The 23,334-nt window shown below is 44.0% G+C and overlaps 3 protein-coding genes across 4 annotated transcripts in view; 2 read left to right on the top strand and 1 right to left on the bottom strand.

The window, feature by feature from the left end:
* Positions 1–12,747, top strand: part of TTBK2 (tau tubulin kinase 2) — a 100,293-nt gene extending 87,546 nt beyond the window's left edge. Inside the window, exons 15-16 of the mRNA XM_075030625.1 lie at positions 2,976–4,246; positions 5,162–12,747. Coding sequence (XP_074886726.1) covers positions 2,976–4,246; positions 5,162–5,630 — 1,740 coding nt within the window. The 3' untranslated portion in view covers positions 5,631–12,747. The remainder of the gene's footprint in view (positions 1–2,975; positions 4,247–5,161) is intronic.
* A 1,776-nt stretch (positions 12,748–14,523) lies between these two features.
* LOC142032226 (uncharacterized) lies at positions 14,524–19,473 on the bottom strand. Its single transcript, XM_075030626.1, has 2 exons — positions 18,767–19,473; positions 14,524–18,051 (listed from the first exon to the last, which is right to left on the bottom strand). The coding sequence occupies exons 1-2, from the start codon at positions 19,260–19,262 to the stop codon at positions 17,393–17,395; spliced, it is 1,155 nt and encodes a 384-aa protein (XP_074886727.1). The 5' UTR covers positions 19,263–19,473; the 3' UTR covers positions 14,524–17,392.
* Positions 19,474–19,623: 150 nt separating this feature from the next.
* Positions 19,624–23,334, top strand: part of CDAN1 (codanin 1) — a 35,083-nt gene continuing 31,372 nt past the window's right edge. For both annotated transcript variants that reach the window (XM_075030630.1, XM_075030631.1), the window contains exons 1-2: positions 19,624–19,857; positions 22,518–23,218. In XM_075030630.1, the coding sequence (XP_074886731.1) occupies positions 19,756–19,857; positions 22,518–23,218 (803 nt within the window). In that variant the 5' untranslated portion in view covers positions 19,624–19,755. The remainder of the gene's footprint in view (positions 19,858–22,517; positions 23,219–23,334) is intronic.

A 23,334-nucleotide genomic window follows, 5' to 3' on the forward strand; every position in this document is an offset into this window, starting at 1 on the left:
TGGCAACCAGACTAGCTCATCAAGTGAAGAGTTTGGAAAAGGAAATATTTTACCAGATTTCCTTACTTTGGAGACACCATCTGCAGCCCTGCAAAACAGGGTATTGAAACAAGCTGGAGACAGAGCTGAGTGGACAGCAAATGCCCAAGTGATCTCTCCAAAATCTGAACTTGCTATTCCAAGGACAATATTGCATTAAAATTTCCTGAACCCACTTTTACCCAACTTGTAATTGCGAATTTCTAAGAGATCTGATGATTTTTGTGTGACAGGCCAAAATATATTCCTCTGTCATATGAAAGCGAGTCCTTCAATGAATGATACCTGGAGATACGTTGCATCAGAGCAACTTCCTAGAGATGTATGGAAACCTATGGAGTAGCTGCCCTGTTTCCTGGACCTTTTTTCCTATTTTTTCTCCATTTTTAACCCTTTTCCTTTCTGTGCAGAGTGCTTGCTAAACTGTTTTTGTTTAACACTCAAGATTTAGGCACTAATTGACCTGATTGTGAAAAAGTGCTTTTTAAAAAAATTCTACTTCCTCTGTTCTTTCTTTAGCTGAACTGATGTGCTTGGATTCCCTCACAAGAAAGCTTTTGAAGTAAGAAGGACTTCTCTAACTCAAAAGGGAAGTAGTGTTTCTTTCAGAGGAAAGAACCCAGACTGAGAGTAAGAGGAGATGAGGAGGACTGTTTTGCTGAAACGAAGTAACTTCAGTTCGTTTCTCAATGTACCATTTTAATTCAGCAAACATGAAGGGACTGCATTGGCCCATACTTGAAAACAAATTCTTAGGGAGACAAAAAGTAGCCTCTTGCTGCAGGTCTCAGTGGTTTTTTCTGGGTTTTGTTTTTTGTTTGTTTGTTGGGTTTTTTTTCCCCCCCTATTTCAATAAAACTCAACTTGGGGAAGATGCTACAGACAGCTTGGGTCTACTTGGGAAAAACAAGAGTTCAATTATCTTACATTTCTGCCCCCCCCCGGTGAAAAATACCACTTTCTGTAGCCTAACAGCTAATCCTACTTATAAAACTAAGAAAATATTTTTCTCCAAATTTCTCAAAAATATGATTCCACATTTTTAAGTTAAGGTTCAAAAACTGCATTAGGTAAATTAGAGAGATTCAGAATATATTTTTATAGTGAAAAAATAATTTCTTTAACATGAACAATTGACACCTCTTTAATTCAGCTTTATGCCTGTGATTTGTGTTTCATGTTTTGTTCTAGTGAACCATTCATAATATCAGCTGAATGTTTGTGTTTCATGGAGGTAAATGTGCACCCATAATGATGGAAATTTTGTTATACAGGACTATGAAGAAAATGCAAAAAAAAAAGAAATCAGCAAGAATTTCAATTAAGCTGTTATACTCTTATGGGAAATCTGAGTATATCTCCTTCACTGTCAGTTCCCATTTCTTATTTTGAAGAGTTGTTCTGTATTTGTAAAGTTTGAGTACACAATATAAATTTGTATGGGTCCTGACAGATGAGCTTGTCTTCTACCACCCAGTAGTACCAATGTACTAGCTGTTGCAAAAGCCCATTAAGCTCAGCAGCATGTATAATTTCTGCAACAAGGTCAAGTGAAATCTGTCTTACAACATAGCAGAATCCCAGCAACACTGGTAATAGGCTACCACTAGTTGTCTCTTCTGCCATAAGTGCATCAAGAAAGACTCTATTTCCAAACCCAGACTCCAGTCTTCCACTTTCTGTTGAGTACAAAAAACTCAAACTGTGTTAGATTCATGAGGCTAAAGAACACCAGAGAAAAAGGAGCTGAACTCTCAGTCCATATAGAGAAAGATGTAAGGGTAGCCCCTTGATTTTTTACTGTTTGTACCAAATGACTTAATCCAATATGTATAAACCAGACTCTAGGACTCCACTTCACATGAGAGTATGTTCCTCCCTTGGCCGTAGAGGTAAAACTCCTCTCACTTTTGTGTGTGCTCTCTCACCCTCTGACCTCATGACTCTTGCATTTCTGTCTGTGCAGTGGCCTGACATCAATGGGGAGGGCTAACTCCATTCTGGTTTTGTCCATACTTGATGGGAACTGGGGGAAGTGGGCTTATGTCCCTTAGGTGGGGAGAGACATGAGTGCAGGTTTCCCAATTTCTGGACGTGTGCTCTAACAATTAAGCTATGTACTAGAGGCAGCATTTATCATAACCAACTGTTTTTCAAAGGGACTCCAACTTGGTACTATATATAGGTTTTAGGAGTGCTTTAAGCATACCTATTGGATTAGACCTGTTAGGGGATTTAGATGTGTGAATATTTAGTTTGTGAATCTCTTAATGGCCTTAGGTAAGGAGATAACCTGTCCTAACCAGATTGCTTAGTTAAAATGAGGCATAAACTTCTATAGGGAAGGTAATAGCTAAAATTTGGGTACTCAGGAAAGTTTTTCTGGACAAAAATGTAGGTAGTATGGGTATGGATATATTTAATTAGGTAAATAAAGTTTTTTATTAATTGTTTTGTTAACACAATATCTAAATTCTGCCTAAATTAAAATTTAAGTCCATTCCTGAATCTGGAACTCACTGTGTTCTTTGTCTTCTGTACTTGTCTAAAAATATTGTTGTGTACTTGTTAAAGATTTTATGTTTATATACAACTTACTCAAAGAGTATTCAAACTAATGTAAAAATAAATAAAAAGCCTACCTGTTAGGCTGGATCTCATTTACAGGAGGGTTACTCGGTAACTGCAACATTTTCCACTGAGATTATGTTTGTTTTTACCTGTTACACATTTCTGTCTTGGCATGATAGAGTACCTATTTTTCTAATTATCTAGATGTGAATTATGAAGTTAGGTATTATTTGAACAATGTGATTCATAGGAATCGTTATGTAATGTATCTTGAAGACATGGAATGACAAATGCTATTTAAAGAATGTTGTCTGTATAACATTCCTGAGTTTCTCACCTTTTCCTTCTCTAATTTTCCAATGCAGATAACAATACCCAGACCTTCAGTGGCATCCACACAGTCTGCTTCAGAGAGCTTTCATTATGGCCACCAGCTAGAGAAAAGAGAGCAGGATGCTCAGTCTATGGAACACACCGTGGAACTTTCCTCTCCAAAGGGAAGTTTGCCAGGTTTGGGTGTGACAGAAGACACACTTCCAGCCAGTGCCAGCAGACCAGATTTGGTACTTAATATCAGCCAAGAGGTGCTTAACAGGGAAGGACTTGTCAAAGAACGTGTCAACGACCTGGACTGTGGCCAAAAGGACCTACCTGAACAACATAGTGGGACACAGGAAGAGAAAGAACTTGAAAATATTCCTGTAGAGGAGGCTGAGAAAGAAAGGCTTCCAGTGGTTTCTGAGGACGCCATTGAAATGCTAAGCAAAGAACAGAATTCTTTGCCAGGAAACTCAAAATCTGCAGAGGAGGAACCTCTAACGAATACTGAAGCCACTGAAGAATCAAAGCCAAGGCCCGTCTGTTTGGTGCCAAATCAAGATGAGGTTCTGAAGTCGATAGCACCTAAAACATCAGAATTTTCTCCCTCAAGACTTACCAACCCACATGCTAATAGACAGGCAAGCAAAATAGCACCAGTTCAGGAAAATGGTTTTCATTCTAATAAGGAAGAAGTCCATATCGAAGACTTGAAATGCCACCAGGTGGCTCTTACTACTTTTTTGCACCAGGAGGACAAAAAAGAGAAAAATGCTCCCAGAAATGGGGAGTTATTCCACTGCATTTCAGAAAATGAGAGTTCTCATCGATCTAAGAAGGACTTAGTTAAATCTCCTTTTGTATTCAGGCAGAGCCGAATCCCAGTGTTAGCACAAGAGATAGACTCAACATCGGAGTCCTCTTCTCCTGTTTCAGCAAAGGAAAAGCTTCTTCTAAAAAAGGCCCATCAGACAGACTTGGTCAGACTACTTATGGAAAAGAGACAGCTCAAATCTTTCCTTGGTGACCTCTCAAGTGCCTCTGATAAGTCACTGGAGGAAAAAATGGCTGCTGCTCCAGTACCATTTTCTGAGGATGATGTCTTATCCTCATTTTCTAGATTGACACTGGACTCTCATTTCAGCAAGCAGACGGAAGATAGCTCTTTATCTCCAAGTAGCCCTCAGTCCAGAAAAAGCAAGATTCCAAGGCCAGTGTCCTGGGCAACCACTGATCAAGTCACCAATTCAAGTTCAGCTCAGTTCTTTCCTCGGCCACCACCAGGAAAACCGCCTACTAGACCTGGGGTAGAAGCTAGGTAATGCAGAGAAAATAGAAATAGGTTTTCAGGTTGAAAATGGATTTGAGCTAGACTGCAGTTACTGTGCAGCATGTAATCCTGTAGAAGTTCCATCCTTTAATTTTTAAAAAATGCTGGGCTTCAATTCTCTGAGAAATCTTACATTTTTGAACAAATGAGGAGAGGCTGTTGCACAAGAATGAGCCTGCTTCATTGTTAAACCTTGTACATCAATAGATGTGTATTTTGAAACCTGTCAATCTATAACTAAATCTTTACACTTTTTTTTTAAAGTGGGGTCACTGTTCTGGAATTGTTGGTTATTCACAAACCCAGAGGAATCAATAGGATCTGTCCTATCCAGCCCTTTGAAAATTAAACGCTTCTTATTGTAGACATTTTAAGTATTTGGGTTTGGAGATTTCAGACATCAGTGTTGACTTAGTTAGCTATGCTCAGATCATGACTAAGTAAAAACAACTAATTAAAGGAGGGCAGAGTGAATTCTAGAAGCCACTTTTGCCAATTCTGTATACAGACAACCATGATCTAGTTTCTTCAGTGCCTACATTACCAGGATAAGGAGAATTTTGATACAGTAATGTGAATGGATGTACCCCTCCGAATCAGAGGCAATAAGCACTGCTCTTCAGCGTCCTTCTTCCAGCACCACCAGCAAATTTCAGTTATCCTGTAAACACTTAGGTTGTTTATGTGAGTGAGTTTATGCAAATATAAATACTGTGTTGATTTGAACAGCACAGAAGCCAAAACCTAGATCCGAACACCTTTACCTTATAGCGAAGTTCAGCTCCAGATGTCTGGTCTGCAATATAAGCTCATCCCTAGTTTCTAGTGGTACTGTGTTTCTTTCTATGTGAACTTTAGTGAATAGATGGGAACAGAAATAATCTTTCTTCGTTTCTTCTTAAGGTTACGCAGGTACAGAGTCCTAGGGAGTAGCAGCTCGGACTCAGATCTTATCTCTCGTCTGGCTCAAATCCTACAGAATGGATCTCAAAGACCAAGGAGTTCTACCCAGTGTAAGAGTCCAGGATCTCCACATAGTCCAAAAACACCACCCAAAAGCCCTGTCATCCCCCGACGCAGTCCCAGTGCCTCCCCTAGGAGCTCTTCTTTACCCCGTACTGCCAGTTCTTCTCCGTCCCGGGCTGGGAGACCCCATCATGATCAGAGGAGTTCCTCCCCACATCTTGGGAGGAGTAAATCACCTCCTAGCCATTCAGGCTCCTCATCTTCTAGGAGATCCTGCCAACAAGAGCACTGCTGCAACAAACCAAGCAAGAATGGTCTGAAAGGATCTGGCAGTTCCTTCCACCATTCCCCAAACACTAAGACTCCCACAGGAAAGAGCAAATCAACCACTAAGCTTAGCAGATAGGAACTGAGCCTTGACAGGTATAAAGCCTCCTCCTAAATCTGATGCATGTTGTGTCTGTGTACTGTGTATTTAAAAAAATAATCAAAAAAAGTATATTTAAAAAAACGGTGTTGAATCTGCGCTTTTTAAAGAAAGTAAGCATCATAAACGATTCATGAGAAAGCATACTGTGTAAATAAGTGGCCAGGCATTGCCTAAGAGCAGGCAGCAAGCAGATCCACAAGAGGGAAAGTAGAGGCCAGGGTAAGAATGACTAGGTAGTCAAAGAGGTGCAATGCATTTAGAGTTGAAAATATCTCTACGGTGAGTGTTTTAAAAGGGTATTTATTTCTATGTTTTTAGTTCACCTAGCTAGAAGATTTGGCCTAATTATTTAAGGCCTTACATACTGAAGGAGTATGTAAGAAAACCTGAAACGGTTATTCCCAAAATGACGTCACCACTTGGGAGATAAGTACTGCTCAAGCATGTCTTTGCAGTTTTAAAAAAGCACACAATTTAGAAGATGATGGTATTTCTACCTTGTAAGTCTCTTCTATTTTGAGCTGCGTACATCTCTGAGTCACTCAGTGCTCATCTTGTCCCGTCTACCATGGCACAGATTTTTTACCTAAGGAAGGTACCTTGCCCCTTCTTCACACTGATGACATTTTAAAATTAATATTAACACTTACCAAGGTATTTTTATAGCTATATTCTTACTTGTTTAGTACTGATTAGGATCCAAGAAGCTAATTCTCAGTTCTGTCTCATACACTTCTTTGAGAGTCATAGTAGGGGTTCTTCAAACTGTGTTTGGTAGAATTTGGAAAAGCATTCCTGTCTAGGAAGTGAGAGAAAGGAGGAGATGTCTCCATTTCACTGAATGTTGCAGATTTACAATAAATTGCAATATAAATTAGAAAACAAGTTAGAAAACAGAAGCACTTTTTTTCCCCTTAACTGCAAAAAGAACCCTTGTTATTGCTAGCTTTTGTTTTTCCATTAGTTAGGGATCATTTAAACAATTGATCTTACCATGCAGAGATGATTACCAACCAAGGTTTGCTTTTTTCGTCATTTGTTTTATAAAAACAGGAGAGCTGAAATGGAGATGAGGAGATTGTCTACTTCATGAACTTGGTAGGTTATAGGTGACAGAAATATACTTGACACCCATACAGAATCTGGGTAAGAATATTAGTCATCAAAGCAAAACACATAGAAAGCAATCTGAGGTACTTTTTTGTTGGATTCTTTTCATTCTTTTGCCCAATTTTTTTTTTGGTAGCCAAGCTTCGTTGTCCATGAGTAAAGTCCATGGTGTCTAATTCCTCTAATTTTGTTTGGTAGTTACTTAATAATCTCTTGTGCTCTACAGGATCTCTGTAGGGAACATAACGGTACAGCACCTTTTGGTATATTCAGAAGAGAATAGTGGGTCGGAATAGTAACACACAAGAACACAAGCCTGAGAAAGATGCAGCCAGCTCTCCCTAATTACCCCTGTTGTGGGACTGCTGGATGTGTAGGAGACTTGTCAGTTACTGATCTGCTTGCTGTAGTCATATGCCTCTTCAGCCAGCATCTGTGCTTTTTTATTTAATCTCTGCCAAATGAATACGTTTGGATTAAAAAGGGAATATTTTGTCTCTGAGCTAACACATTCTAATGCTGCATTAAAGCTGCCCTGGAGCTGCACTGAATTTCACTTGCTTTGTCAGACTATGTTGATTTGATTTTTTTTTTTCCCTTACTATGAATATGTATGTTGTTTCCCATACGTAATGTAGCACAGTGTGGAACCTTAATTTCATTCAGGTTTCAAGCACTACAGATGAATGCAATAGGTAGGGTATACCTGCTTTTTCTGAAGAAACTGTACCATTGGAAAGTCCTATTCCTTTGTATTATATTGTATAATAGGGGCTATACTAATAATTGCATGTCCTCATGGTAAATTATATAATATAAATATTTATATATATATACATATATGTACATGCTTATATAAACTCATTCTTTCTCATTTTTCATTTGTAATTTATGGACCACAGATAATACAGTTCCCTTTCTGTTAGTTCCTGAATACTTTTGGCACTACATCTTCTATTCCCCCCTCCCAAAATTTCTGGAATGCACAAATTCTAATAGCCTTTATACCTTGATACAAGATTGAAGGACTGCTGATTTCTCAACCAGCCAATGTTTTGTCTTACAGCTTGCTTTTTTTCTTTATAATTTTGTGTGTCCGTTTGCATAGGGAACAAGAACAGAGACTCAAAGGTATTATTATTTTTTATTACAAATAGGGCTTGTGGTTATTCATTTTTATTTCATAATGTGAATTCTTAATTGTTATGAATACTTGTCATATAGGAGCAGTGACAGTCAATGAATATCTAACAGATGATTGTGTCAACAACAAATTCCATCTTTTCCTTCCTGTTTTCTTCATGTTTCCCTACAGTACACCATAAAGAGAATTTGGTCCCATTGTGGTATTTTTGCCCTGGGCACTGCTGGAATTATTTGCTGAGGTGGTGTGGCAGCCTGTGGTTATTTTTCCTCCCCTCTCCTTATTTCTGAAAAGCATTTATTATGGTCTTGTAAGCTTAATCCTACATTAACATGGTCAGTTTTAATAGGTACCAGCTTTATGCATCCTTGCCTGAATGCTGAAGTTGAGGTGTTTATATTTTCTCTCCAGTGTAGCAGGATCCAGAAACAGGTAATTGCTTTGCAGGTGAGAAAGAATATTACACCTAAGGATTTTTTTATGCTGTCTTCAAAGTACAGACTTGTCCGTTGTTACACATTACTATGTAAAATAAATCAATGCTGTAGAAATTCACTTGTACTTGAACTACTTGCCAATGTAAAAATAGTAAACTATGCCAAAACAGAGAAAGAGATATCAGTCATGATTGATGACCCAGGCTTCTTTCAGTGCAGAAAAAGGTAAAAGGACTGTATATCCCCAGCTGCTTTTTGCTGTGGATTCAACGGGATCTAGTGAGAAAATCATGAAGACCTGAATGGAGGAGTGATTGTGAATAACTTACCTTGAATTACCCGCTCTTCTGGAGTTTTTTATTGCTTGATACACTCCCTGCAAAAGTTTACAGAATTGCTTACTATAGTCTAATGTAGCAGTCAGTTAATGTAGTTAGGTAATGGTCAGCTGATCAACTCATACATAAATATTAGCTTAATATTTCTAGAGGGCCTGTATAATCATCAAGAACCGAGTAAGCTTCAATATTTGAATATGCAACTGACTCTGCATAAAAACACCAACGTACATGTGTGTGGCCCTTGTGCAGAGTGAATGAATGGTTTACGGAGGGTTATCTGCAAAAAATTTTCAGGGGCGGTGAAGATTTTTCTCCATTGTACAAACCGGTTAGAGTTGTTCTGCATAGCACACAGCAGCTTACCCAGGGATTTTAGCTGGGAAACAATGTAATTCAAGGAGCTGTTGCTTTGTCCTCTTCAAGCCTCCGTTTCTTTGGAGGGCAGTGCAATGGAGCCATGACATGTAGCAGATGCAGATGCCACACACGTGTTTCCTCTTTATGGTGTTTCCTGTGTTGTGGCTGGCACTTTGGAGCATTTTTTTAGAGAAATTGAGGCATGAAGCCTTTAAACTAAAATAGAACTTGAAAAGACTGAACATTTTACACAAACTTTTGTGCTGCAATAGTGCATGGTATAATCTATGTTGCAACCTCAAAAATCTATATTAATATTAATAAACCTCATTATTAATTACAAATGCCGATTACTAATTAAGTAAAATCCTGTTAAAAGTAGTAGAAGGTGTAATACCATAGAGCAACACTGGCAAGTTGTATGATGCTAGGCACCTATCTACTGCTTAGGCAAGATCAGTAAGCATAGAAAATTCACTGCTCAAAGGCAGGAGCAATATGAGGTCTTAACTGCTAGTTATATACCATTATTCAGGAGGCAAACCCCTGGGGAGTGACTCGGGGTGTTCATTATAGGCACCAGCCACATCCTGTCTTGGGAAATCTGGACATATTCTTGCCTTGAAGTCTGCATGTTTGAGATCAAGCTTTCTCGCATACCTCACTAAACAGTCTTGATGTAAAGGGGAGGATCTGGTCCTATATATTTAAAAATAGCTTGAAATATTTTACATCTGAAGAAGACTTGCAAGAGCTCTATCATTTACAATTTGTAGTATTATGGTATTAACTATAGCTGGGAAAACACAGAATTTTGATTTTATATATATAAATAGGCATTTGTACATAAGTGTATCTATGTATACACTTATATAGATACTGTATATTATATAGAAACATGTATACATACATACATATGTGTGTATATACATATAGATAGGAACAGTCTCAGCTATTGCATCCTGTTCACTGGAATTCATTTGCCAGAGTGAACCAAGGCCTGTTTTGCTTTGATTTGCTCTGATCTCCTCTTCATCTACCATAATTTTGCTATGCCCTAATTCTGATTCTATGTCTTTTCCATATTACAAGGCCTGATCCTATAGTCCCACTTGGGCAAAACTCCCCTAAGTCCTTCTTACTGCAGTAACTTTTAGGCAATGGTTGACTATAATGCTTCTAAAAAAAATTTTCTTTTTCTCTTTGATGAGAATGTAGACAAAGCCAGACTTACGGTACAAACTCTTTCCTGTAAACAGAATTTTTCCATAATGAATTGGACAATTTTGTGGAACACCAAGAGGCATAAATTCTGGTAAGAAGTGATTATTCCAATTTCTTAAAAGGGTCTAATGGCAAACTAGGGATATGTGCCTCCAATTTTTATATGTATGTTTAATGAGAGAGGAATCTTCTGAAAAGGAATAGGAGGAAAAAAAGAGAGCTCAAACTCAAATTGGTTTCTCATTATAGGCCTATAATATATTAATCTTAATTTTTTCAGGCAGGACTGATCCTGTGAGGTGACGAGAGCCATGCCTGTCTTCTCAATTCCAGTGAGCAAGGGGCTGCTTAGGTGTCTTTTGTTAACACCGTGATTCCCTATGGCATGTTCTCTGCATCCTTTTCCACTGCAAGGAGTGGTCAGAGAATGGTCAGCTATATTATATAAATAAAAGTCTTGATGATTATCCATGATTCCTTTCATCATCTGGTAAAAGCTTTGGATGCTCGTTCCTATGTTTGAGACTTGTGGAACAGTGCAAAATATTTTTATTCTTTTTTTTTTTAGCTAACCTAGTAGGCAGTGAACTGAAGGGTTTTGTTTGCTGTTTTGCTTTTGGCTCAGATGTCATTGGTTGCAATTACTGCAATTTTCAGTAACTGGTAATGCTGGCAAAAGGAAGTGAGGTTCAGTGTTTTGACTACATGCAACACATAGGCATAGGTCTTACATTTCTTAGCTAATACATGCAAATTGCATAAACACGCACCTCACAGAAGAATACCTCAGCTCTCTGCTTGAAGCCAGTCTTCCCTACACACAACATTTGTAAAAGAGAGATGATATAAAAGTCAGCCTGGATTGTGTAATAATTGTCTGGAATTATCTTAAGATAATGTCAAATGCCAAAAAGTTTTATCACTCATTTTCCTGTGGCTTAAATAATCAGGCTTTTAAATATTAACCTTTGAGGTGTTCATTTTTTAAGGAAAAATGCATAGGAGTGTATTGTTTTGAAGTTTAATGTGTTAACTTGGCGATTACTCCAGCCATCCAGGTTTGAACACGTAGGCTGATTTTACTCTCCATTGTTGGTAACACATTCTCTCTTAACAGTAATAGTGACAAACCCAAATGTTAGCATGTCATTGATGTATTTTGCTTCTGTTTCTCCTCTACATGAAGAGCTTGGACCCTTGGGAATTCTTGCTGTTCTTGTGCAGGTGAAACTTTCATTAAAATCAGTATAGGGTCTTGTTGAGGATTTTTACCCTGTTTAGGGAGTAAAGGAATAAACTTACTCTATAAATATCATATTTGCAGTTGCTGTATTTTAAATTGGAAAATGCTTATTTTTTTAATTACTGTTATGACATGACATGCCTTTTGATCTCTACTTTTCTGTAAGAATTATGGCTGAGAGACAGCTTTGGCCAGGAGTACAAAGTGGTTTCTTCTAAAACAATACCACAAGTGGGTTACTCGTATGACACCCTGAGCGTCCACAACTGTCTGTGGGAATTCAGCTGGAATTAATTTGAGTTACAGATGTTTTGTTTCCTTTGAGATCACTTGATCTTTGACCTAACTTTTATATAAAGGAGCTGTAATAACAGCAGACCAGCTTGCTCCAAAAGATACAGTGTAGTTAGTTCGGTCTGCCTGGCTTCAAATCCTTTTAAACCCGTATCTGCTGCCTGGCAGGCAAGGTCATAAAGGTTTGACACAAGGTAAGGTGGGATTTTGGGGGCTATTTCACATCTTTTTCCGCTGACTGGAGATTTGGATTGGTTGCCTAGCAGCCTTCTCTGCATCCTCTTTACATTCCTTGGCTAGAAAGCAAGATTTGAAATTCTTCCCCAGCTTCTAACTTTCTTTCTATAAGCTCAGCCCAGAGGTGAGTTGCAGTGCTTGTGCTAAGAGATGTCAATTTTCAAATGCTTTCCTATGAATATCCAAACTAGTAAATTAAGGAAATCACCAGCAATGCCTTCAGACAAGTACTGACTTTTTGTAGCTGCCAGCCAATGGCTGCTAATCTAAAATCTCTGGGCAATACCACAAAGAATGAAATCTGTGTATTAATTAAAAATACAATGCTGTCACCCCGTGAGAAATTAAGTAGTCAATAGTAAAATCTGCAGCATGATTAAATTAAGTGGAATGCAGCTCCAAGATTGTTTGTTACCATTAAGGAAGACAAACGTTGAGTCCTTCAAATTCTCTTGCAAAGTAATTGCAGTTCTCTTCCACTCCTTGGAAATCTTCTAAGCCATTCTTTTCCTTTTAATTTTGCTCAGGCACCCAAGAACATAAAGAGTTAATGCCCTTGTAATGGTCATTTGTACATAAAGTTGTAATTATTTATTTTCTCATTTGTACCATATCAAGGCTTTGTACAATGTTTTAAGTTTTGTTTTCAAATTATTTTGTATTTTATTTTTATAAACTGGTTCTAAATAAAATACTCATTCAGCATGCACAACTTCAGCTCTTGATTGTGTTTGTATAATGATGTAATTATTTATAAAGCTTCAGCTGAATTTTTTTCAGTATTTTTTTATTGTTGTAACCCTGTACTTTAAATGGAGAAAGTGCTTTGACAGTGATTTATTTTTTTGTTACAAGAAAGCAAAAAGCAAGTGTCTGTTGGTACTACTGTAATATGAGTCAGATGTTCATACTGCAAGTCAGAATGATTGGATCAATGGAAGTTTTACTGATTTAGTAGGTTCATGTGTTGTATATTAATAAGAATAGAAGAACTCAACCAGCCTCCTCAGAAACCTCCCTTTCTATTTGTTCTCGCTCTTATCCATGCTGTCTGTATTCAGCCAAACAATAAATGATTGCCACAGCCAGATCAGATCAATTTTAGTAACAAATGGTGGATTCCGGCCTTGTCATTCTGAAAAGCCAGCTGCTGCTGCTTTTTTTTTTTTCCCCCTTAAAAATTATAATTTCTTATTTAGTCAGAGGCCACTGTACTTGATTTCTTCGGAGGCGATCAGCTGTCTGGATGTAGTCACTGAGCTTTTACAGCCTCTTGAGGAGACCTGTCATCTTCTGTACAATACACTTCAGTGGCAGATAGCAGAGAAATAAATAAATGGAAATTGTTACTCAATCTGAGCAGTTTATGCTATGTGGAAATGCAGTGTTAAGCTACCGGTTGCTCTCGTTTCCTCCAAGATCCTTTCATTTCTCTTTCTAGTAAAACTAGCTAAAAGTAGAGTATCATATCATCACAATTTTTATTTGCCGTTTATTTGCCTGCATGTCTTAGTCCTTGTATGCTGTGGAAAATACTGCCTGCTCTTTACGCAGCAGAACAAGGTTTTTAGGGAAGTCCAGAAGAATTGGAGAAAATTCCCTGGATCTCTTTCCTGGCATTATCACTGTTATGCCTTGTGTGTAAGGCAAATTAAAAGCCAGCTCTGCCCTTGTTCAAATCATTGGCAGTATTTTCATCAAGCTTCGTGACCAGGTCATTAGCTCTTGTCATTTATATAAATAGCCCAAATGGCTTCACACGATAGGAAACAAATTGGGAATTCATTTACTCAGTAACATTCCACGAAAATGATGTTTCATCTTCTGTTAAGAGCAGCCAGAAATTTAATGGCATGCTTCTGGATGGTATGTGCTTTTGGTGCTCCCAACAGAACCATCATTTGATCACAGAAAGGGCGCATAAAAAAATAGTAAGCCACCTCTATTAATTTGAAGATGAAAATAACAAATTTGCACACTCTGTACTGGTGACAAGTAGCTCTGAGTCTTTCCTTGTTTAAAACATTATGTAAATCTGGATCATACCAGAAATGGAAGAGTGGTTTTGATCTGGCTCCAGTATATGTTAGCGGTATAACTGACAGACTGTGGGGAAGAAGCAAGATTGGAACAAAGACGCTGTGGCCGACCGATGTTGAGGTCTGGTGGTTGTCTGGCCACTGAAGTGTCTTTCAGCATTGCCTGGCTTGTCATCTTCATTCATACAGGAGATCCAATCTGCCCACTCTGCTTTTAGGATCTTTAGGAAGCTGTGCTTCCCTGCGCTTGTACTGTAGCTGCCTCTCATTTAAATTTGTACTTGAACATGAGGAAGCTATGTAGCGCACACAAGTCAGCTCTGCCTATGTTGGGGCCCGAAAGGAGTTGTTTAGGATGGCCTCCCTCCTCTTGGGACCAACAACCAAGTTCGTGATACCCCTGGACTGAATGAATTAAGGTGAAACGACACCAGCCAACCAGTTTAACAATTTATTAATACAAAATACAAGGCATGAGGTCAGATGCAATAACTCAATGGCAACTACTTAACTGGACAACTCAGCTAGTCAAACAAGTCCCCTGCCACGTGTCTTTCACAACTTGATAAAGAGAGGAGGAGAGAGAGGGACAGGGACAGACAAAGAAGATATCGCCACCCATGGATCTAGCGGCGTCCTGTTGGTCCTCTTGATTATTGGTGTCTTGGTGGTGGCCCCCCCCCCCCCCAGCTCCTGATGGTACCATTTTACACAGTCTGAGTCAAGGCAACGGCACGTTTGCCACGTAGACTTTGGTACCCAGATGATGATCGTGTGATGTCTCCAGTCCGCTGCACGTGCAGATGTGTTCTTAGGGGGTTGTCAGTTGTCGGGTGCCCCCACTAAGTGCCATGACCGCCAGTCGATCTTTCATTGTGCCTGCACCGTAGAGATCGCGCCAGGGATTGCACCAGGCTGTGGGTTCTTGTCGTCTTGTGGTTTCCTCTGTACCAAGAAATGTTTAAGACAAATGACCGCGCATCTGTCCCCTTTGGCCTAGAAATGCTGTAGTAAGCGAAATTCAAGAATTAACAACCGGAGAAAGAACTGAAACATTGCAAGAAAGTCAGACAGGTAAGAATTGGCTGTTGCAACCTGGACAAGCTCAAACTGCTGCCCAAGAGGACCAGGGAAACTTTAGATCACGTTTTGCTAATCTACCTGGAATGTCACAGTAGCATTAATTGGCTTCTTTGTCCATGAGAACAAAATAGAAATTGAAGGGTACCTTCTTCAGTTACAGAAAACACTGCTCGAGAGAGCCCATCTGTACTAATGGGGGAGAAATAATGCTTCCAACCGGTTAGTTTGGAAAGCTTTTAACAACATAGACTCAAAAATCAGATTTAGTATTAGTCCTTTCCCCATTTTTAAAACCAGCAATTTACGAATACGGTAGTGATACCTGTCACCCACACCATCTCCTTTTGTTACGGTAAACCTGAAAATGAGAACCTCCTCTTCTTCAAAGCATTAATCCCAATTAGCAATGTGCTGTACATGTTTATGTGTTAATTTTGTGAGATATTTCCATGTTTTACTCGATCTATGACGCTGAGGGGAAACACTTGATACCAACGTTGACTAGTTCATGTTTTATTAGGTGGCAGCTGTCATTTTTTGAGGCGTGTGTGTGTGATCGGTACACCATAATGGTGTAAGGGCAGAAGTAAAAGAAAGTACTTAAAAGTACATTTTCATATGGTATAGTGCTCTGCCAAAGCTGACTGCAAAAATGACGTATCTTACCCTATAATTACATGTTCTTATGCTGCTAGGAGAGGGACAATTGCATTGCCATTCTCTACGTCATTTGTATTTGCTGAATTCTTGCAGCGGGAATGCTTGTGCAAAATGACTGGAAAACTAGAGGCAGCTAGTCATTGTAGAATTTTAATATCGGTGATAAATGCTTAAGAAGAGGACGTGCATGATTTTTCAGGTCATCGGATAAAATTGCAGGTGAGAGGGTTTTTATTTCCCCTCCAGTATGGACACTGGACGTATGAACACAGCACCGCTGCTAGTTTTGAACTGTGCAAAGTAAAGCAATTCTAATGTATAAGCCTTAGACATACCAGCCTTAAACACATCTTAAGACTAGTGCCAGTGACAATAGTTTTCTCCTATCTGAATGTGAAAAGGAGATTTTTCTTTTTCACGTTAGGATAAAATGATTCCTTTGTGCTTGTTTCCGAGTTGACACTTAACAGGTTATTTTTTGCTCCAACTCCTCTTTCTTCTTCCTTGGATATATAGTCAAGAGAATGGAAGATTTTATTCATCTCTCTGATAGGTGAAAATGAAAGCTTCATAAACTATGCAGGAGCATTTGTTCTGCCTGGAGCAAAGTCAGCCCCTGCCTCCTGCAATTTGTTTAACAGCAAATCTAACTTCTGTTTCATGTAAAACAATATGGAAACTTTTTTGCTCTCTGTATTATTTCAAATGTTGTGGTATTGATTCCAGAAGGCTTGCAAAATCTGTTGGAAGATACAGCCTGCTTATAAACCATATGGGGAAAAATTATTCCATGTCAAAACCAGGCATCACTCCTCAATTACTATTTTTTGCTGTATTTCTCTGCTTTAGTCATGTGACAAGAAAGAGCCTACCCTGCTAGTCCAGTAAAACAAAATGCCTTTGAGGAAAAGGTGCATTTGACAAGCTGGGAATGAACAAGAGCCAGGTGGAGCAATGCTGTGTGAATTCTGAGGAGTACATTCATGAATCAACAGCTCAGTCCTAAACCATTCGTAGAGTTAAGCAGGTATGTCAAACTCTTCCTGCGATGCCTTGCACAGCTCAGACTTGCTTAAAAAAACCCCAACCACCAACAACCAAGCAAACACCTGCAACACTATAATCAGAAAAAGCAAGTACTTAAAAAACCCAACTACTTCTGACGTCTGTTTAATCAAAAAACTGCGCAACTTGTGTAAGACAGCTCCTGCTGGTCACCAACGATAACGTTACTTTTTTACCCAACTCTCATGCCTTTTATTTTTCAAAAGGTCACATAAAACAAAGGATGATACAGACAAGAGTCTTAGTCAAAATAAATCTGGTTTTTTGTTTGTTTGTTTTTAAGAGAGTAAGAGGATAAAGAGAACGGAAAAAAATTATTAGCCAACTGCAACAGAGTTAACAAACAGGAGACTGGTAATTAGTGTTTAATGCCACCTATTGCGAAATGTTTCCCACTGGGAAAAATGTGGGAGGCAAGTCCACTTTGCTCCTTTGAAGTCACAAGCCGGAGCAGAACATACAACAGCACCTAACACCACAGTCACTTTACATATATTCAAGTTTTCACACATCTGCAAAGCAGAAGTAGTAGCAGCCATTTGGATGTTCTTTCTTAATGGTTCTCAGGGGGGGCCTAGGAAATTCCGAAGGACCTGGTTCTTGTGACATGGAGCTGGAGCTGCAGCTGCTGCTTCTGCTGCTGCTTCCAGCCACCTGCGCTCTACCTCTGTCCTCAGCGGGGGAGACCTGGGGGGAACCCGGGCTCAGGTACCCAGCTGTGGTCTGAGTAGAGGTGGTGGCATACGTGGTCGGGCCAGTGTTGTTTTTCACGTAGACGTTTTTGATAGCAACAAGCGTATGCGCCATGATGCTGAGGCTGTTACTCAGCTCTTGCATGCCTTGCTGCAGCAGCCGAAGGTTGTGGTTGACACTGTCAAAGCCAGACTGGATCACCTGCATCTGGGTCTGCTGAATCTGCATGAGGTCCTCTTCAGTTATTTCATTTTGGTCTGCCTGGGACCTGCCTTTTGTTTTGGCTTTTACTTTCCCAGAGGAACCACCGCCCGATGTCCCCAGAAAAGGTAGTTGTTCTTGGCTAGGTGGAACCACTGCCATGTCCTCAGAGCTTTCTTCTGGCTCTACCACCTTCACTACTATTTCTTCTTTGAGGTTCAGCTTCTCAAGACCGGATTGATGAGATGGGCCGGGATTGTCATTAAACCCTAGAGGTGATGGGGGGAGAGGAAAAGCAAAGGAGAGTCAGTGAGAAACCTCATGACCTTAGTAGTCAGCGAAACGTGCGCTCATCCACCAAGGGCTAACCTTAGTCCTTGAACCAAGACTCTACAACTCGCCCTGCGTTACCCTTGGTGCTTTAAGAACGCACATTACCTCGACAGGTGGGAAGAAAACCCCGAAGGCGCGTTCACCAGTTAAGAATATATTTACATACTACGGATCCCTCACCGGCCCCACCACAGAAGCCGGGTTTTAGGTTCCAAGAGACAGAGGTCGTCGCAAGCTCCATTTCACGCTCCACCCTGCGCGCGGTCACCGGTAACGGCGTTACCGAAACGCTGTGACCGCAAGAAACCCCTTGGTGTGGAAGGCGGTCGTTTCCGCGCACTAAGGCGATCTCTCCCCGGTACCCACGAAGTGACGAACTCGCAGCGCTTCGTACTGACTGCCCAGGACTGCGCGCTGGCACGGCTTTTCGCGCTTGCGAGAATAAGCGCTACAGGGGCGAAGGCAGGCGGCGGGCAGGTACTCGAGCGGGGAGCCCGCTACGTCCGCGGCTCAGCGCCGTTCCTTCCCCCCCGGAGGCCGAGGTAAGCGGCTGCCGCGGCGGGACGGGACGGGACGGGACGGGACGGGGACACGGCGGGCGCGGGGCAAGCGCCGCAGGGGGGGGGGGGGAGTGTCGGTCCCGCAACTCACCCATCTCCCCCACGACGGCGCCGGGCAGCTCCAGCGTGTCGATGCCGCCCACGATGGGCACGGCCTCGGCGGGCAGCAGGGAGGCGTAGGCGCGGTGGTGGTGATGGTGGTGGTGGTGGTGGTGGTGGAGGTGGTGGCGGCGGCCGGGCGGCGCGGCGGCGGCGGCGGGCGGCATCTCCTCGGGGGCCAGGAGGAGGCCGAGGGCGGCGGGACCCGGCGGCCCGCAGCCCTGCGAGAGGCGGCAGAGCTTGCTGCGGTCGCGGCGCTTCAGGTCCCGCCAGCGCTTCTTCAGGTCCTCCACGTCGCGGGGGCAGGCGGCCACCGGGTTCACCTTGTGCCGGATCAGCTCCCACACCTTCCGCTTCTGGCCCGGGGAGGCGCGGCCCGGCCCCGCCGCGAACAGCAGCTGCTCGTGCTTCAGCACCTGCTCGATCAGCACTTCCGTCTCCGCCTCGTTGAAATTCGCCTTGCGCCGCTTGGGCGACTCCTCCGCCATCCTCCGCCGTCGGGGAGGGGGGCCGGGGCAGCACCCCCCCCCCCCCCCGCCGCCTGGCGCCGGCGGGCGCGGAGCCGCGGGGGGCGCCGCTGCCCCTTCCCCCGCCCCGGCCCGCGGGTGCCGCCGCCGCTAGGCCGGGCCCCGAGCCCTGCTGGGGAAGCAAATACCGCGCATGAGAGGAAAAGACGCGCACGGGCCAGCGCAGGCGCCCCGTGCCCCGCGTGTTGACATGGGGAGGGGGACCCGGCCCCGGCCCCGGCCCGCGCCGGCCACGCCCCCGCCCGCCTACCCCGGCGGGAATCCCCGCCGCCGCCCCGCCCCGCCCCGCCCCGGCGGGAGGGAGGGGAGGGGGGAGGAGGACGCGATCACGGACGCGGGCCCGCCCGGCCGCGCGTGGCGCGCTCGCCCCCAGCCGGCGCCGGCCCGCCCCCCCGCCGCGGGTTGTGCGCGTGCTCGGCGGCGGCGGCAGCAGCGGCGGCAGCAGCGGCCGGGAATGGCGGCTGTTTTGGAGCTGCTGCTGCAGGAGGAGGTGGCGGTCGGCGCCGTGGTGCGGTGGCTCCGGCACGGCCCCGGCCCCGGTTCCCGCTCAGCTGAGGTAACGCGCGGCGGATCGCCCGCCCGCCCGCCCGCCCTGCCTCTGGCGGGGCCGGGCCCGCCGCCGCGCCACCCTCCCCCCAGCTCCCCGCGGCCGTGCGGGGAATTTTGTCCGCCCCGGCGCTAAGCCCGCGTGGGGTCAACCCGGCGGCCGCGGTGAGGAGCCCGTCTGCGGCCGGGAGCTGGGGCCGAGCTCCGTCTAACAGCCGGCGGCACCGCCCCCGCCCGCGGGCGGGCTCTGAGGAGAGCGGCGGGAAGGCGAGGCCGCCGGCGGGGAGAGGCTGGCGGCGGTGTGAAAACCGTTTAAAATCGGCGGGGCTGAGCCCGGCGCTGCCTGGGCCGGGCGGCCGTGGCCTCCGGCGGGCGGTGGCTGCGGGGCTGAGGCGGCGGCGGGGCGGGAGCGGCTGGTCGGCGGGGGCCCTGCGGTCGCGATGGCGGTGCCTCGGTCCCTTGGCTGTCGGGTGCGAGCGGTAGACCGGAGGGAGGGAGCGGAGGGCAGCTGGCGCCCTGAGGAAAGGCCGTGACACGAGGGGGCGACGCTCCCCGCGCCTTTGGCGGGGAAAGTAGCGGTGAGAGACGGACGAAGCTGTGGGCGGCCGGCGCAGTCCGCCTGCGATGCCGCCCCGCGCCCGAGCCTTGGGCCCGGCGCTCCGAGGCGCGGCTCCGTCCCGAGGGCTCGGTGCGTCTCCCGACCGGTCCCGCCTGGGCGCTGAGGAGGATCTTTCAGGGCTGGGAGAGGATTCTCGCTGGGTTTGAGTAGGCCGAGTTTTGTAAGGGGATATGGCTGGCGGATTTGGGTTCCTGTGGTAATAAAAGCACTTGTAACCACAGACGGACTACGAGTGCTTGTATTTCACTCTTAACGTTGAGAAGCGAGTTGCCTTTAAAGCGTTTTCTGCCTGAGCCCTTCAGAGCACGTTACCTCGTATTAATTAAAATCAAAACTCGCTGCTGTCACCCACACGAGTTAGTCAAGTATCGCTGTCATCCTAAACTTGTGCGGGAAGAAGGGACCAACGTTTTATGTTGTCCGGTATTTCCTAAACTGTGCCTTGCAGAAGCAGACCTGCGGAGGTTATGAAGTTTGAGGCGTTGGCAGCTCAGCCAGCACAGTGTGGGTGAGGGGTGTGCAGGCTGAAAAGTTTGCCCTTGCAAGGGAATTTACAACTGCCTTTCGCTGCTGGGAGCAGCTCAGTTGCTTCAGCGTGGGAAAGCAAGTGGGAGGCTGGCACCTGCTGACAGGTTGCTGTTACCCGTCTGTGGAGGAACCGAAGCTCTGCTAAGTTGCAGAGAGAAAGATGGGTGAAAGCAGGTTGTGCTCTGAAAAGTGGGAGAAACTACCTGACCTTGTGCGTAGCACAGACTGTACTTATCTTTGTGCCTCTGCGCTAAACCCAGGGGGGCACCTGAGGAAGTGGTGTTGCTTTGGCTTTCGTGGCAGTTTCGGACTGGAGCTGGTAAGAAGTTGGGTCATCTTGATGCCTCGTGGCATTTGTGTTCTGACCTGTGTTTTTTCACCGAGTGTTAGAGTGCTAAAGCAGTGAGCCTTGGCTGCTTGGCTTGTTATTGAGGCTGTGTTGGAGTCTCATGCTTCTCCAGGAAGCTGAACTGGTCTCACACTTTTGAATATGAATTTCAGCATAGGTGTTGAGGATTGTAGGAGTCCACTCATGGCCATGCTTTCACTGCCTCCTTTCATACAAAAAAGTCCTTCAGAAATAGCGTTTGCTCTCTTGACTTTTCATCTAGTGGAGGTGTGAATATAAATTAAGAGGAATATGTGTGCTGTGCTTTAATATTAGTAAGGAATAAGTTGCTGCCTGTAAAAGCCGCTTCTGGTGTTCCAAATGTTGCTGAATCCCATTGAGAGGAAACAGAAACCTGGTGCAGTGTTAGGAACAAAAGAAATTTTACCCAATGTATGAAACTTTGAACTATGCATGTAACATGAAGTCTTTTTTGTCTAGGTCTACCCTTGTAAGATCACCCCTGCCTGTTTAGATTTTAAAGGTGTTGAGTCTGTAGTGGGTTTTTTGTTGTTGTTTAAGTTTCTTAAGTATAAACTTCATGTACATTAAAGTTGCACAGTCTCTGTTTAGACCTCTGTGAGGTCTCAAGGGAGCAAAATTATTTAATGGAAATGGAAGGGCAGCTTTGGTCTTGTACTTGGCACTTCAGGACTCAAAGTGCCTTAACAGTTGTTGTTACAGCACCCCTCTGTGGAAGCAGGTGGCATTCATAGACAAACAGGGGATGGAGAAGTTGCAGGTTTTGGATTTTTCTGTTAGAATTAGCTGCTTCAGTATCTGTCTCTTTGAAATGTCAGACTTAGGGGTGCCAGTTGCTCCAAGTCCTCCCTGGCCGTAGCTTCAGTAAGTATTACTGCTCTTTCCATGGAACAATTCCGCTGTTTCCCAATTGGAGACCAAAGTGAATGACTCCACCTGAAAACTTCTGCCAAAATGGCTTGTGTGGAGGCTGAGTTTTAGATCCATGACCGGTGCTGAGGTTGCTTGAATTTCAGTGACTTGCTTTGACAAGTCATGTTGCTTTTTATTGTGTATTGCGATCCCACAGTTACTAGTTAAATGAGTCTCGGCACATGGAAAGAAAGAATCGGGTAGCACCTTTATATTAATGCTTTGTCCTCTTTCTTTGTAGGAGAACCACATCCATGACAAGCTGGTATCTCTTAGTTTGCTTCAGAAAGACTTTGTGCCTTTTCTGCTAAATTTTTTAAGGGAGCAGACCAGCCAGATCCTGACTAATGGACCCTCTACTCCTGCTAAAACTCCTAGTTCCAAGGCCCACGGGAGCCAAAGGACAGGATCAGAAAGGAGGGCAGGCCATGCAACCAGCAGCCGAGTGCAGCTCTTCTCCCAAAGGACTTCGGTGACCACCTGCACCACAGATACCAGTTTCTCTCCTGCTGCAGCATCCAGCAGCTCCTCTTCCTTTTCTGGGTCAAACCTGTCTAGCTCTTGCAGTGACTTCCCTAGCATGGTCTCCAGTAGCAGCCCGAGCTTTGGGTACAGCCCTGTGTTTAACCATGGTGAGAAGCGGTCATCTCAGAAGGCCAGCTTGGGGAGCTTCCTCACAGCCACACCTGAAGCCCTGCCAGCGAGAAGAGGCCGAAGGAAAGGCAGCAGCTCAGTCAGTGCCTCTGGCCGGCAGGTAGCTCGGGATCTGGGGCGTTCCCTTGCTGAAGAGGAAGATGGAAAGAATGACAGTGTATCATGGAGCGGAGGGAGAAGGAAGCGGAGTGAAGCGTCTCTTGTTTCTGCCAGATCCCCACCCAGCCAGCTAAATCTTAACAACTTGGAGGAGTTTCCACCCATGGGTGCTGCCTCTGGCTGGACAAAGTAAGAGCAAGTCTGCCTCGCTGTCTCATTCGGATTGTGCTGCAGGTTACTGTTCCTTGACTAGCTCATCCTGTTGTGTGTGTCCACATACAGAAGATGCTGTAATAAACAATACC

The sequence above is a fragment of the Buteo buteo genome, chromosome 6 (assembly GCF_964188355.1).
Source record: "Buteo buteo chromosome 6, bButBut1.hap1.1, whole genome shotgun sequence".
NCBI lineage: Eukaryota > Metazoa > Chordata > Aves > Accipitriformes > Accipitridae > Buteo > Buteo buteo.